Source organism: Camellia sinensis, chromosome 15 (assembly GCF_055761805.1).
Source record: "Camellia sinensis isolate YWXY chromosome 15, ASM5576180v1, whole genome shotgun sequence".
NCBI classification, from domain to species: domain Eukaryota; kingdom Viridiplantae; phylum Streptophyta; class Magnoliopsida; order Ericales; family Theaceae; genus Camellia; species Camellia sinensis.
This window is the reverse complement of record NC_138975.1, coordinates 18120832-18137788: the sequence shown is the minus strand read 5'-3', so window position 1 is coordinate 18137788 and position 16957 is coordinate 18120832. Positions and strand designations below refer to the sequence as shown.

The 16957-nt window shown below is 41.6% G+C and overlaps 1 protein-coding gene and 1 pseudogene across 2 annotated transcripts; both read right to left on the bottom strand.

The window, feature by feature from the left end:
• Positions 1–494: 494 nt before the first annotated feature.
• On the bottom strand, positions 495–8204 carry LOC114268635 (acid phosphatase 1-like; annotated as a pseudogene). The gene is made up of 3 exons (XR_014357319.1): positions 7827–8204; positions 2289–2484; positions 495–790 (listed from the first exon to the last, which is right to left on the bottom strand). The product of XR_014357319.1 is annotated as an acid phosphatase 1-like (transcript).
• Positions 6478–7812, bottom strand: LOC145813798 (uncharacterized). The gene is made up of 3 exons (XM_082909913.1): positions 7797–7812; positions 6680–6942; positions 6478–6636 (listed from the first exon to the last, which is right to left on the bottom strand). Exons 1-3 carry the CDS (start codon positions 7810–7812, stop codon positions 6478–6480), a joined length of 438 nt encoding a protein of 145 aa, XP_082766039.1.
• Positions 8205–16957: the final 8753 nt, after the last annotated feature.

The following is a 16957-nucleotide window of genomic DNA, read 5'->3' as shown; positions in this document are numbered from 1 at the left end:
ACTAGCCCTAGTGCTGATCTCTTATGATTGCTTCTGCTTTGCAGTACGAGTTAAGATCATGTATGATCATGTCTTTGATACTATTTTTAGCTTTGCTTATGTATTTATTTGCTCATTTTTCCTTGATTTGGGTAAGCTCTACTTGTAAGCATGGACTCTTTTGTAAGTGCCGTTTTGGCTCATCTTTAATGGATTTCTCTTCCGATCAAAAAAAAAAAAAAAAAAACTTGACAATTTTTCAAATGTGTTAAAATTTAATTTGTTTACATAAACAATAGTGTGTATATATGAAATTGCAATGTAAATTATTTAAAATTGACTTGTTTTAAACAAAGGTTTAACGAGTCAAAACAGAAGTCAAGTTCAAAAGTAAGTCTTCATTGACATATTTGAGTAGGGTACACACAATCATCCGGATGACTCACAATTTATAAAAGCATACAAAACCAAATTACATTAGCAAACACAACTCTTTCACATGAAATAAGACTCATAAAATGAAACAATGTGAAAGAATTATGTTCGATTTTATTATCAACTAGTATAAATATGAGCACAAAACAGAATAGAACAAACCAGAACAGTGGAAAGAATAAAAAAGTTGAATTGCTTTCAACTTATGTAATACATAGGATCGGGAATCTTGAAAGTGCGATTACCGACGTAGGTACCGAGTAAGTCACTCCAATGATCACCCATGTTTCCTAGGATTCGGTATCCAGCGTCTACCAACTGTTTTCGCTTCTTCGACTTGTACACCACTGCTGTTGTACCACTTTCCGACGTTTGCCTGTACCGAAATTACCACAATAAATTACCCACAATCTACACCCTATTAATGATTTTATTTCACAAACTTTTTCTCAAAACATGTTTTTGATTTTTTTTTTAACGTAATGTTAAAAATTCTAAAAATTCTATCAAATGTCTGATATGAGTGTGACGTTTAATAAAATTTTGATAAAATTTTTAAGATTTCTAATATTTTTTTTTTTAAACTCAACTCAATTGTTTAGAAAAGTGAGCAAAAGTTTAAAAATAATTATGAAAGGAGAAAACGTAACATAATCAAACAGGACCAACAATACACCCAAAAAAATAAAAATAAAATTCTATTAATACATAAAATTTAGGATAAATTATAAATACATCTACTGAGATTTGATTAAAATACAAATTGTCCTCTATTATTTGAAAAATTACAAATTTTCTTTATTAGAATTTTTTTATTTGACAAAACTAACTAAAATAATTAAATTTTCAAACTGATTTCTTATACAATAATAAAATTACTTGAATTATTAATTGAAATATATTTCTAATATCATTAAAAACTATTAATTGACTTAATGATTTATTAATAAAAATAGTTATTTGTTATGAAATTAGAAATTTCAAAGGGTTACAAGGGCAATTCATATTTTAAACAAATTTTAGGAGGTGTATTTGTTATTTTTCCTAAAATTTATATAAAAAATTTCACAAGAATGATATGATAACGTCATTTTTGTAATATTTTTGTTATGAGTGTTTTATTTTAAAGTGAAAAATTGAAATTATACCACATTATTCTGTATAAAATTTTAATTTTAATTTTAATTTTTTTGTATATTATTACTATAAAAAAATGGATAGATAAAAAATTGCATCATAGAGAAAAGTTTGGGACCCACCCTTTTTTTTTGTATTCTATCAATTTGGAAAATATTTTGGACCTTAATTTTGGACTCAAAATCAACCCCAAGTGATTACTTTTTTAATGCCGTGTTTAGTTGGGAGATTTGAGAAGGGATTTGGAAAGGAAAATGAAAAAGGTAGGTGAAATGTGAATAAAACATACCTATATTTCACTTAGTTTCACACACCTTTTCTCTTTTCTTTTCTAAATTTCTCTCTAAATCTCCCAACCAAACGCAACGTAAGTGACTTAAATAGATTTTTCAGTGTGTGTTTGGATTTGCTTTTTTGTTGGCTTATTGTCATTTTTAGTGAACTTTTTTAAAAAGATTTCAAAAAACTTTAGATTTTTAGTTTCTTTTTGACAAGACAAACTGAATTTTTTTTAAAAAAACAGAAACAGTCCAAAAAGACAAAAAAATAAATAAATAAATAATGGACTTATTTTTGTATATAGCTTATTTTTGTATTTTCAAAACAAAAAGTAGCCAAATGACAGTTATTTTAGTAACTTGGGCTTACAAGCCCTGCCAAATGAGGCCTTAGATTTCATTAGAAAAATCGAGATTTGTAGCAAAATTGTTTTTAACCAAAAAAAAAAAAAGGCTTACTTGAGTATGAGCTTCTCCCAAGTATGGTAACCAGCTCCTTTAAGATTAGAAATCCTTACTTTTCTGTAAGTTTATGAACACTATCTTAAACCCCATAGCCACCAGCTTTTTGTACAAAAAGAGAATCGCCGGCACGGGAGGTGATATTCCGGCTTCAATCCATTCATTAAATGTCGTCTCGTTGAATTCCTTTGCCCTGGAAATAGTGAAATCAATTCAATGTAAGCTTTAAAGAAAAAAAACAATATCATGAATCTGTAATTATTTTATGAAAGTAACACCAAAGTGTGATTTCTCCAAAATAATATAAAATATTAATTAGGACGAATTACACTAGCAATTCTTATAGTTTGGGACGCGTGTCACTTTGGTTCTTGACTTTTCGTGACACATTTGATTTTGAATTTTAAATCTTGTTCCAAATAAGGACAATTGAAGATATTATTACTTAATTTTAAGGGTAAAATCGTTAATTTGATAAAATATAAATTAATTTGACAAAAATAAATATCAAAAAATATTTTTTAATTTTTAAAAATTATTTCTACCCACCAAAGATAAAATTATGTAAAAATTAATTATAGAATATATTATATAGATAAAAATTTTTAAAAGTGAGTTTCATATATATATATATATATATATATATTATGTTTCATTTAGTATTTATTTTTGTTTTCATAGTAGAATCGATGTACTTTAAATACAAAGAGTTTAGCACAATTCAAGTTTTTTTTTTTTTTTTTTTTTTTTTTTGGATAACTGAAACCATTTTTTAGGTAGAATCTTTTTGCTTCCACCCCAAGAACGTAACCACGAGGATCAGCCAGTACTCCTTAATCTCATGATTTGGACAAGGAGCTAACAAGAATGTGGAACTAAACATATCATATTCAATCAAAAAATTATTTAAAAAATAATGCTAGGTGTTAAAATTGATGTATTATTGATTGATATATATTACAAATGGTGAGGGGCTCCTTATATAGGAGATGTAGGTGTGGTGGAGTAGGTGAGGTGGAGTAGGTGGAGTAGGTGTAGTAGGTGGAGTAGGTGGTGGTAGGTGTAGTAGGTGGAGTAGGTGATGGTAGGTTTTAACAGCCCCCCGCAAACTCAAGGAGGATAGACACAAATCAACTTGAGTTTGGAAAGAGTAACAAAATAAGAAAATACATAAAAATAAAAGAGGATAGGAGACACTGTATGGTCGTGTCAGACCGTTGTAGCAGATAATGTCTGGACAGTTGACGAGGTCACACCAGACCGATGGAGAAGCTAACCGGAATCAATGTCGGGACAGTTTATGGGATCATGCCAGACCGTTGGAAAAGCTAACCGGAATCAATGTCGGGACAGTTTTATGTGGTCATGCCGGACCGTTGGAAAAGCTAACCGGAATCAATGTCGGGACAGTTTTATGTGGTCATGCCGGACCGTTGGAGATGCTAACCGGAATCAATGTCGGGACAGTTTATGGGGTCATGTCGAACCGTTGGAAAAGCTAACCGGAATCAATGTCGGCACAGTTTTATGTGGTCATGCCGGACCGTTGTAGAATACACTGTATGATGGTGTAGATAGGCTGCCCAAATATATATACATGGATATATATATCGAGCCCTCAAAAGTCGCGCCCTCAAAAGGCGTGCCCACTGCATCAAAAGGCATGCCCGACAGAAAGCATCGAACGGCGAGCCATCAAAAGGCGCGCCAGACACGCGGCGAGGCACGTGATCGACAGAGCGCGTGTCGTCCTCTTCGTCATTGGCAATATAAACCAATGCGGAGGCTGTGTAAACCAAACCAGTCTGAAACCTCTGAACATTTTCATTCTGAAACACTCTGCAACCCATAACATGGCCTCTTCTTCCCGTTCAGCTACCTATAATATGGCCTCGTCGTCCCGCGGTCTGCTCACTCTCTTTCCCGACCTCAACGAGTCCACAAGAGAGATAACTAGTGCGGTGGCCCTTAAACCTCAACCAAGCGCCCCAGGGTTTGCTCCGTTGAACTTTCCTATGCGGTCTGTGGAGCAAAAAATGGCAGTGCAAACGGATATTGAAGCCAATCAGTATACATTGAAGTCATGTGTGGAAACCATGACGGCGGTCACAAACTTGTCGCACCGGCTTCAGAGTAGGACAAATGAGGTGCAGCAGTTAAACGTCCAACTGGCTCTGCTCTAGCGCATGTATAAGGATGAGCGAGCAGAGATAAGTGTGCTAAATGCGGAAAATAAGGAGCTGAAGCGGAAGGCCACCGTGATGTTCCGATTTGGAGGGCCGCCATATGCTGTAGGGGAGGAGCAGGGGGGAGTGAACGTGCTCGGTGGATTAGGAAGCACGGAGACCGGACTGGCACGGGACACCCAAGATAAAAGTAAGAAGAAGAGACCTGCAGTAGAGTAGAGAAGGAAAAAGAAAATCCCTCCTGTGGGAGGGAGGTTGTTGTGTGTGTGGTGTTTTTTTTTTTTTTTTTTTTTGTTGTAGAATTGTGCTCGGGGTTGATCCCCGAGATGAATAAAATGACAAGGTTGTGGAATGTTGTTGGTGTTATTTTGTGTTGTTGTTTTGTTTAATAATAAAAATAAAATAAAATAAAACAATGGATAAAGAAAATAGATAAAAATATTTGTGGATGGGTGATATGAAAAACATCAGTGTGATTTTTTTTTTTTTTTTTTTTGGTGGAATATAAAAAAAATAATAATAAGATAATGGAAAACGGGTGATGCTCACTAACAATGGTAGGGATAGGGGAAATATATTAGAATAAATATATATATATATATATATATATATTAAAATAAAAGAAAAGTGTGAAATAACGTGGGTGGTAGGGATGGCAATTTAAACCCGGCCCGACGGGGACCCGACCCCCCGACCCCGATCAGAATGATTTTTCCCCGAAAAATACCCCCGTGGGGATGGGGATGATATTTGAAATTAAATCCCCGAAACATTTCGGGCCGGGGACGGGGATAACATTCACAGCCCCGGACCCGGCCCGTCCCCGTCCCCGGCCCCGTCCCCGTATCTTCCCGAGGTGATATTACGAGTATGCCCCTGTGTATATATATGTGTGTTTAGGGCTTGTTGATACAATCACCACACAAACAAACACGAGGCTGCTCTCCCTCTCCCTCTCCCTCTCCCTCTCCCTCTCCCTCTCTAAACAGATTTGCCGATCCTGCCTCCGTCATCATCATCTGGATCAGATCTAAACAAATCTGAACAGATCCGCCGATCCTCCACCACCACCGCCTTCGTCACTGCCTCTGTCCGGCCTCCGCTGTCTGGCGATCCTCCTCCACTACCGCCTCTGTCCGACCTCTTCACAACACCGCCTTTGTCCGGCGATCCGCAGATCTGAACATCTTCGCAACACCGCCTCTATCCGGGTTACATTCTTCTGTGCTGTTTGTTCTCTAAATGAATTGATTTTTTTATCAATTCAAAGTAAATCTTTGGTAACATGTTTTCATATGTAACCATTTTGTTGTAGCAGATCATAGAGAGAGACATATCAATGGTTGAATTCATGTCTTCAGAAGAGTTTGAATCATCAAGTTCTTCAAGGGGTAGAAAGCGTCGCTATAGGCATTCACCTTACCAGACTCAAATGCTTGCAACGTTTGGCCAAAGTTCATTTTTTTTTTTTGGTCCGCTGTATGTATATATGACTTAGTGTTTTACAACCTGTTTGTTTATTTATTTTTTTCATCTATCAGTTGATCATTCAAATTCTCTCTACGAACTTTTCTTTGCTTGAATTCATGTTGATTTATTACATTGTATCTGATGAATTTTGAACTACTGTAACACATCTTTGTTATCCTGAATACAACGGATTGAAATTATTTTTGTTGTTGTTTTTGTGTTAAAAAAAATAAAAATGAACAGGTCGGGGATTTTTGGGGTCGGGGAAACCCGATCCCCTATCGGGGACAGGGGCAGGGGGGCCGATGGGGTCCCCGTCAGGGATCGGGGACGGGGACGGGGAATTTCTCACTGTCGGGGATCGGGGACGGGGAGTGTGGTCCCCGGCCCCGCCCCGCCCCGTTGCCATTCCTAGTGGGTGGAATAAATTAAGAGAAATGAGGGATATGATTAAAGTGGGTCTGGTGGAGAGAAAAAAAGGGACCAGAGAGAGAGGGAGTGGGTTGATTAAAAAAAAAAAAATGTTTTCATCATAAAAAGTGAGTGGGTGATATTATATTCTCCAAGAACTGAATCCTCCATCGGAGGAACTTCTGTCTCTTTTCTTTATCAAAAAAGGTGTGGGGATACAAATCCTTGTTCTGAAACTCCCCATAAGCATTGTAGCAAACTGGGTGTCCTTTTGATGGCTTTGACAGTTTGGGCACCATCGTCGGTGATGATGGCGGTGACTTTCTCAACTACTTCAGCAACAGCAACAACCACTTCCTTGGGTGGCGTCGCCACTTCTTCCGCCGGAGCAGAAGTCTCGGCAGGGACTTCTTCGGGTTTCGAGGGTTCTTCAGTAGCGGGGGTCTCCGGAGCAGCCTCCTCGGCCTTCATTTCTTCCTCAACCACCGCAGGGGGCGGAGGCGGAGGCGGTAGAGCGGTGAATTCATGCTTGTTGAGGGCTTCTGGAACGAGTTGTTTCAATTCATTGAGGGCTTTCTTTTGTCCTTAAAAGAAGCCGATTCAGGGATCTTCTCCTCCTCCGCCGACGGTTTCGACTTCTCGGCCTCCACCACTTCTTCCTCTGCCGCAGCAGCAGCAGCAGAAGGGTTCGCCGGAGTAGCCTCGGGTTCGGGTTCTGGAGCGGGAGGAAGCTCTTTCTCGGCCACAGGGACGTCAGAAACAACCACTACTTCCTCAGTTACTTGCACCGAAGTCTCCGGAGCCGCCGGTTTCTGGGTTTCGTCAACCATATCTTAACTTGATCAAACCACACAGAGAGAGAATTGTATGTGTCTATGTGTGCTGTCTGTGGTTTGTGCACTCAGCAGGTTGAAGAAAGGAAATTTCAAGGTATGTGTAGAAAATTTTAGCAGACTAGGTTGAGGTCCGGCGGGGGGCCAAGGCGAGGTTGCCGCCCGCCGGTGAAGCGAAAAATACTAAGCTCTTAACTTTGCTTTGATACCATGTTAAAATTGATGTATTATTGATTGATATATATTACAAATGGTAAGGGGCTCCTTATATAGGAGATGTAAGTGTAGTGGAGTAGGTGAAGTGGAGTAGGTGGAGTAGGTGGAGTAGGTGTAGTAGGTGGTGGTAGGTGTAGTAGGTGGAGTAGGCGATGGTAGGTTTTAACACTAGGAAATAAGAACTCATGTCATGGGGGAAAAAAAAAACAGAATTTATCCTATCAAATCAAAGTTGAAATTGGACCACATATTACAATTTCAAAACAGCAATTGAAGTATATATATATATATATATATATGAAGACTTCAATTTATTGTTGAAAATACTTGTGACAATACTGCAAACCAATATGTTACACAAGACTACAAGAACAACTCACTCAACAAACCACAACTTGAGGACATGAAGGAAAACTTACCCAAATGCATTGTCAGGGCGAGCATAATAAGGCAAATTAGAGAGTGCAGTCTCATCAATATCAAAAATCCAAACATCTTTCCCATCTCCGGCCAGCTTGAGACTCTTTGCATACACCAAAGCGGCATACGCCGCTGCATTGCAGTCTTTTCGGTATTGGTGGCCGAGCATGTAATGGCCCACATAGGTTTCGCATGTTGCGGGAACTAGGTCCCATCCACGGATGTTATCCATTTCAACTGCGAGCCGCCAACTTAGACATGAAATGCTTGGGACGTGGTGGCCGGCCGCACCAGAATGCGGCCGAAGGAGGTGGATTTGGTGGGGGATTGACGAAGCATAGGAAGTTGAAAGCATAGTTGCTAGGAAGAAAAATAATAATGTGAACTTCATTTTTTTTTTTTTTGTGGTTACCTCAGTGAATTTGATGTGAGTTTATTTTACATTTTTGGTTCTTTAAATAAGCTATGTCATGTAGAAATGACCTAACTTTGGCCTTAAATTACCCTTGCACCCTAGGTCACTTAATACATGTGCTATAATTGGAATAAAATATGTCCAAATCAATTTCGCTGGCTCTTTAACTTTTAACATGGATTTTGGTAATAAATAATTGTTATCTACACATGTTACACTACTGGAAATTGGACTTTTAGTGACATTTAAAAAACGCTGCTATAGCTATTCAAAACGTCACTAATTCATTTTGTGGCGTTTATACCAAACGTCGAAGATGTGATCGTCACTACAGCTTTATGACGTTTTAAAAATGTCGTGATATTAGTATATGCGGCATTTTTAGAAACGCCGCGAACTGTCCCTCCCAAATGATACCATGATTTTAATGACGTTTTTCAAAACGCCATCATATCTGTTTTTTAAAAACTGACCGTTAGCTTTGAAGTTTAGGTGGCGTTTTAAAAACGTTGTGACATCCTCTCTCTTTCTTTCTTTTTTTTTAAATTGTGATAAATTTATGTGATTGTACTAAAAAAATATCTGTAATAAAACTGAATAACCTTAATATGAAATAATAACTCTCCTTCAAATAGTAATTACTGTTATTTTAAATAAAAAAAAATTATAATCAAGCGTCAGAAATAGTTTGCCTGCGGCGCATCTCGACTAAATAATTGTTATCTACAACTTATTATTATGTTTGTAAATATATAGATTTTTTGCTAATTAAGTGTCCAAATTAACTTACACGCACCTCAAATAATCATAAAATTTTAAAATTAACGATAAAATAAATCTCTAATAAAAATCTTAGATCTTATTATCAAGTCCATATAATCTACCACTCAATTGTCAAAAGTGACCACGACTCTATCACTAACAACAATAACAACATAAAATTACTTTAAAAACTATATTATTAGATGGCATAAATTGACATGTGCATTTCATTTTCAAAATAAAGTTTAAAATACATACTTAGCTTTTTCTATTACTAAAGAAGACAGTAATTTACAAGCGACCACAACTCTATCACTAATTGAGAGGATAATTTATATTTATAAGTTGGGCCGAGCTGGGTAATGGACCGTTATGGGCCACAATACAGGGGGCAGAGCAAAAAGGCCTTGAAGATTAGTCCGATCCTAGAGCCTTGAAGGTTAGTCCGATCCCAGACAGCCCTAAAGTTAATCTGGACCCAGAAAGCTTATTGTTATCTCGGTCCAGGAGAGCACTACGGATAGCTCGGTCGCCAAGATGCCACACTCAGAGTTAGTCCGGTCACGGTATAGCGCAGCTAGCTCTGTCGGACCTAGCTAATGGTTAGCACGGACTTAACAATACTATAGTCAGTATTGGGAAAACCGTGGTAACAGTGAATGGGAGAACCGAAGTAGAGTTATCTCGGTCTAGTCTACGGCTTAGCATAGCTATGCTTACCTCGGTCATAGTGGAGTCCGACCATGGAAAAACCATCTCACTTGGTTTAAGCAATGGGCGGGGTGTTGAAGGATAAGCATTATCTTTCAGGAGAGTGACTCCTAGGAGGACTCTACACGGAGGAGTAAGAGTCCTACTAGGATTGTGCCACACGGAACCTATAAAAGCTCACAACATCACCTATGGAAAGGTAAGACACAACTTTGATTCTCGAATACACAGAGCTTTTTGTCTATTTGTCTGACTTAGGCATCGGAGAGGTATCCGGCACACACCCGCCGACTAGCTCACGTTTGTGTTTTCAGGGAGTAAAGCGACGTCGTATGGAGAAACGCAATCTTGATCAACAGGATTATACGAGAAGGTTTATTTCTTTCCCGTACAATTGGCGCCGTCTGTGGGAAAATCAGACTAGAACAAAACCTCTTGATCAAGCTTTTCCTCTTTAGAAGCAATGGCGCACAACGAAGATTTACCACAGTCCGCCATTGATGGACAAACACCAGAAGGAGGTGGGAGGCGCGAAGGTTTGCCTCCTATCCCTCCCACGGCGGACTTGGAGCCCCAAGGACATAACCCCAGGAGGGATGCTAGGGGGAGGCGGAATAACAGCCCCCGTCACTCTCATTCACAAAGTCCTGACAAACAAAAGCGGAGGATTGATCCTCAAATTTTTGAGGACCGTGTAAAGGAGTAGGACGAATTAATACGACGGATGACAGCTGACATAGAGATTATGAAATGCCAGATGAAGGGAAAAGGAGTGGCGATAGGAGAGGGGCGCAAAAGCAAAACGCCCCCTCGCCGCTCAGAAGACCGTAGAAGGCATTCCACCCTATCAGAAGCAGAGAGTAGAAGCCTAAGGACAGGCGATACTCAATCCAGAACCTCCAAAACTCATTACTCCAGGTCTGAGAGAACGAGATCATTGAGGTCTTGCACTGAGGAAAGTACTTATCGACCCTCGCACTCGCACCAGACATCATCCAGGCAGACGGAGTTGCCAAGATCATCCGATTTGCGGATCATGCTGGAAAAAAAGGCACAATGGAAGGAGGATACTAGGGCGCGCAACCCTCGCAGGGTATCTGCCCTTCAGCGGTTGGCTCCTCGGACGCATGAAAGCGTCGAGGTCGGAATGCCGTTACCACGCCCTGCCTACAAACCAACGGACAAAGCATTAGCAAGGCTGCAGACCTCGCCGTTCGTTCCGGCAATTGAAAACGCGCCCCTACCTTCAGGCTTCCTTCAGCCCAAATTCACCACGTACAAGGGGAAGACGGACCCCTACATACACCTAAGCCACTTCTGCCAGGTTATGGCGGTATATCGGCGAAACGAGGCTTTGATGTGCATCCTCTTCCCATCAAGCCTTGGTGACCTAGGCTTGACTTGGTTCGAAAAACTTCCAGAAGGCAACATAGCCTCCTGGGCACAATTGGCGGAGGCGTTCATCACAAGGTTCAGAACGAACACCAAAACCCCGGTGGAGATTGACCAGTTACTCTCCATCGACATGGGCGAAAAGGAGACACTAAGATCCTACAATAGTCACTACTGGGAGACATTCAACCAGATTGGGGACTGCCCCACCAATCTCGCCATTGCACAGTACAAAAGAGGCCTTCCAGTTGGGAACAGACTAAGGGACTCAATTACCATGACACCGCCCCTCACCATGAAGGCCTTGATGGAAAGAGTGCATTAGCATATCAGAGTGGAAGAGGATAGCGCCCGTGCCAAAACAAAATCTGGCACGACTGCAATACCAGAGAAAAAGGCCTCAGCAAAGGTCAACGCGGCAGGTGAGACAACGGAGAGGACCAGGATAAAAGATGGTTGAGAGTCTGCACTGCCATAACCACGGTATTCAAGAAACCGATCTACCGGATTCTGAGCGAAATACGCGATGAGCCTTTCGTCAGATGGCCAGCTAAGCTATTAAAAGCACAGAAAGACTACGACGAAAGATCGCGATGCACCTTCCACAAAGAAAAGGGGCACCACACTAAAAACTGCATGCCATTGAGACAGCATCTGGAGGAGTTGGTGGCAGCCAGTCACCTGGATAAGTACATTGAAGGAGGGACGCAACCAGCCCCCCAGGACCACAATAACCCCAATAGAATGCCAATTGACGCCCCACCTCAAGGTGTGATCAATGTGATACATGGAGTATTCGAACCTGAGCTTGTATGAGAGCTCAGAGGGTCGATCAAGAAGGCTAAGCACTTAAGGGAGGTACTAAGTGCCCAACCTACCATCAAAAAGGGGAGAACAGAGGCCACGAACGTCATGTCTTTTTCAGACAAGGACTTGGAGAGAATATATTGCCCTCGCAATGATGCACTGGTCGTCACCCTCCACATCAAGGACTACGACGTCAAGCGAATTCTGATAGACCAAGGTAGCTCATGTGAGATAATATACTACGACACCTTCAAACAACTGAAATTGGAGGACAAAGACCTGGCACCGGCTGTATCCCCCCTGATCGGATTCAACTCAATGCCAGAATAGCCAGTCGGCAAAATTATCCTGCCAGTCAGGGCAGGAAGCGTGATAAAACAAGTGGAATTTTCGGTGTTGAAGGTCCCTTCCACTTACAACATAATCTTGAGAAGAACATGGCTCCATGCCATGAAATCAGTAGCATCATCCTACCATCAAGTAATGCGGTTCCCCAACGAAGCCGGGGTAATTGAAGAGGTCTTTGGAGACCAGATTGTGTCCAAGCAATACTTTGTCACGGCTAATGGCAGCCGCGTTGCCAAGGGATATGTTCATTCGGTGGAAGAACCTAAGAGCAATGAACTGTTCGCAGATGTCGGCAAAGCAGCTGATCAAAAAGCGGTGGAAGACTTGGTAGAGGTAAGAATAGATGAAAAGAACCCGAATAAGTTCTTTTTGCTCGGATCGTCATTGTCCAACACTGAGAGATTAGAGGTCATGGAATTCTTGACCTCTAACATCAAAGTGTTCGCCTGGACACCATACGACATGCCAGGCATTGATCCAAACTTCATCTGTCACCAACTCAATGTCCACCCATCCGCCAGACCAATTATTCAGCGCACTCGCAGATCGGCACTCCACCACGCCGAGATAGTGGCCGAAGAAGTAGGAAATCTGCTAGAGGCAGGAGCTATCAGAGAGGTACACTACCCCAGATGGATTTCCAACATAGTCGTGGTACCAAAGAAGAATGACAAATGGCGTGTCTGCGTCGACTATAAGACAGTCAACAAAGCATGCCCAAAGGACAGCTTGCCCCTACCACGGATAGATCAATTAGTAGACCTAACGACGGGGCACAACCGACTTAGCTTTCTGGATGCGTACAGAGGCTACCATCAGATCGCCATGTACGAACCAGACCAGGAGGTCACGTCCTTTACAACTCCAAGAGGACTGTATTGCTACAAGGTCATGCCCTTTGGCCTAAAGAATGCAGGGGCAACATTCCAACGAATGGTCACCAAGATGTTTGAACCATTGTTAGGCAGAACAATGGAGGCTTACATCGACGACATGGTGGTCAAGAGCAAGGATGAGAACGACCATCTAAGGGACCTAGGTGAGATGTTCCAGATTCTAAAAAGGCACAAGTTGTGCCTTAATGCATCTAAGTGCACGTTCGGTGTAGGATCTGGCAAATTCCTGGGCTTCCTAGTGACTAACCGGGGTATAGAGGCAGACCCCTCCCAGATCAAAGCTATTCAGGATCTGGAAAGGCCTAACTCAGTAAGAGAAGTGCAGCATCTCACCGGCATGGCAGCTGCATCAACCGCTTTATTAGCCGGTCGTCAGTCAGACTATGACCATTTTTTCAAGCATTAAAAGCCAAGTTCGAGTGGGATGAAGAATGCAACCGCGCACTGGAAAACTTGAAAGAATACATGTCTTCTCCACCACTGCTTGTCACCCCAATACCTGGAGAAGAACTCTTCATGTACCTGGCAGTCTCTCAGCACGCAATTAGCGCAGTGTTGGTCCATGCGGAAGGAATCCAACATCTGCCCATCTATTATGTCAACAAGACATTGCTGGGTACCGAAACAAGGTATTTGCCACTAGAAAAACTGGCCTTAGCCTTAATGATGGCATCAAGGAAGTTGTCGCACTACTTTCACGCCCACACCATAGTTGTCCTCACAGCTTTCCCATTAAAAGCTCTGTTTGAAATGGTGAACTTTTCTGGGAGAATCTTGAAGTGGGCAGTAGAGTTAGGACAATTCGACATCAAGTTCCAACCCAAAACCGCGATAAAGGCCCAAGCTTTGGCAGACTTTGTCGCAGAATTTACCTCAGGAAGTCATCATATCTTCCCAGTCGACCTGATTGACACAACCGAACTAGGGATAGAAGTTGACGTCGGAATAGTGCAACCCCTGGTGCAGGATACTCAGTCAGACCCCATGGCAGACCAGAGTAAAGACAGCAAGGAAGAAGCGAGCCAAGCTACACCGAGCCAAGACTCACCAACAAATAAAGACTTGGTACAATCAGATAGCGAGGGGCAGACAGCAAGCATGGACCTTGAAGAAAACACCAGCAACATTCTTGACCCCACGACATCATCTGACCCCTCCACTTGCTGGAAGTTGTTCGTTGGAGAGATGTGGAAGCTCTTTGTGGATGGAGCATCCAACCGGCATGGTGTAGGACTTGGCATAGTCCTCATCTCACCAGACGACCTGGTTATGGAGCAAGCAATCAACTTTGGCTTCCCAGCATCAAACAATGAAGCGGAGTATGAAGCACTTCTTGCAGGACTCAAATCAGCATTCTACACGAAGGTCACCGAACTAATGGTCTACAGCGACTCACAGCTGGTGGTAAACCAAATTTCTGGTGACTATGAAGCAAAGGATGACAAGATGGCCAAGTACCAAGAATTGGTCAGAACAAAGATCAAGAAATTTGAAGTAGTAAGAATAGAACAGATTGGCAGGGTGGAAAACAGCAGAGCAGACGAACTAGCAGGCTTTACGTCAATGGCAGATACATCCATCCCTCACCCACTACTAATTGACTATCTACCGAGACCAAGCATTGAGGACCTCGAAGTAGAAGAGGTGTGTTGCACCGAATTAGGCCCCTCATGGATGGATCCCATCATACTGTTCTTAAAAAACGGCGTCTTACCGGAAGAAAAGAAAGAAGCCAACAAAATTAGAGCAAAGTCGCAGCGATTTTGGCTCTCCCCATCTATGGCATTGTACAAAAAGTCATTCTCAGGACCTTATCTAAAGTGTGTCCACCCCAGCAAAGTAGAAGCATTCTTGTTCGAAATACACGAAGGGGTGTGCGGAAGCCACCAAGGAGGAAGATCGTTAGCTTACAGAGCCATTTCACAAGGATACTGGTGGCCATACATGCAGGCAGACTCGGAGAAGTATGTGAAGAAGTGCGAGAAATGTCAGAAGCTCGCACACCAAATACATCAGCCGGCCAGAGAACTCCTACCATTAACCAACCCATGGCCCTTTGCAATGTGGGGCTTGGACATAGTAGGACCACTTCCAACAGCACCCGGAAACAGGAAGTTCTTTCTCACAGCAACAGACTACTTCACAAAGTGGGTGGAAGCAGAAGCATTGGCATCAATCAAGGAAAAAGATGTGAAGAAGTTCGTCTGGCAGAATATCATTACTCGATTCGGCATACCTAAAGCCCTAATATCAGACAACGGCACCCAGTTTGATAGCAGAATCTTTAGAGGCTTTTGTGAAGAATACAAAATAGAGTTCTATAATTCTACACCGGCATATCCCCAAGCCAACGGCCAGGCGGAAGCGTCAAACAAGGTCATCTTGGATGGACTGAAGAAAAGGTTAGAAAAAGCAAAAGGCAAATGGGCTGACGAGCTTCCTCTTGTTTTATGGGCTTACCGCACCACACCTCGACGATCAACAAGAGAAACACCATTCTCCTTAGCCTATAGCATGGAAGCAGTAATCCCGCTGGAAGTTGGCCTCCCCACAATTAGAAGCGAAAATTTTGATCCAGACTTAAATGGAGAAGCCATAGCATTAGAGCTCGACCTCGCCAAAGAAAGAAAAAAAAGCACTGGTTCACATTGCCTCATACCAACAAGAGTTATCGAGGAAATACAACAAAACAGTGCATCCAAGGCAATTCAAGATCGGAGATCGGATACTGCGCAAAGTGATGGGAAAAACCATGGTTCCGGGATATGGCAAGTTAGGGCCCAATTGGGAAGGACCTTACAAAGTGGTTGGATTAGCAGGCAAGGGGGCATACCACTTAGAAGATGAGGACGGCAAAGCAATTCCCAGGCCATGGAACACTGCCAATCTCAAACTATTTTATTTTTAGCTTTTCTTCAAAATACTTGTAATTTTTCTTTTCCCCAATAAAACAAGTAGTTTTTTCAGCATAAGTGTTTTATTCTGTAAAAATGGTTTTAGTAAGTTAGGGGCATTGAAAACATGGTTGGCTGGAAAAACCAACACCCTTCCTAAGCCCAGGATAAGGATCCAGGCTGCAAGACGTTTGGTCAGAATACCCAAACACTTTTTCTCTAGGTTGGCTGGAAAAAATCAACTTAGAGGTTGGCTGGAAAAACCAACACCCTTCCTAAGTCCAGGATAAGGATCCAGGCTGCAGGACGTTTGGTCAGAATACCCAAACACTTTACTCTAGGTTGGCTGGAAAAAACCAACTTAGAGGTTGGCTAGATTAAACCAACACCCCTCCTAAGCCCAGGATAAGGATCCAGGCTGCAGGATGTTTGGTCGGAATAACCAAATATTTTTCTAAATTGGCAAGAATAACCAATTTAGAGGTTGGCTGGATTAAACCAACTCTTAATACTCTTCAGCTGAAGAATGGTTGACTGGACTGAGCCAACTGTTAGTACTCTTCAGCCGAGGTAAGTATCTCGGCTGAAGAGTGGTTGGCAGTTATAATTAGATTGCAAGATCAAGACCAAGATAAAGTATCTCGGCAAGAGAATATTGTACCTCATGCAAGACATCAGTTAGAAAGTAATGGTATAAGCATAAAGATCAACCGAAATAAGAGTTTGAACAAAAAAGAAGCATTCATTGAAAGTTCACAAGTACAGAAGGATGTTACTTCAACCGAGTTACAATTGTCCAAAAGCAGAAAAGAAGAGAAAATACTGAGTCAGTTAAACAGATCATCTGTTTCGGCGTCTAGATCGGCGCCAAGATCAACTCTAAGACCGGTTTCAGCTGGTAGCAC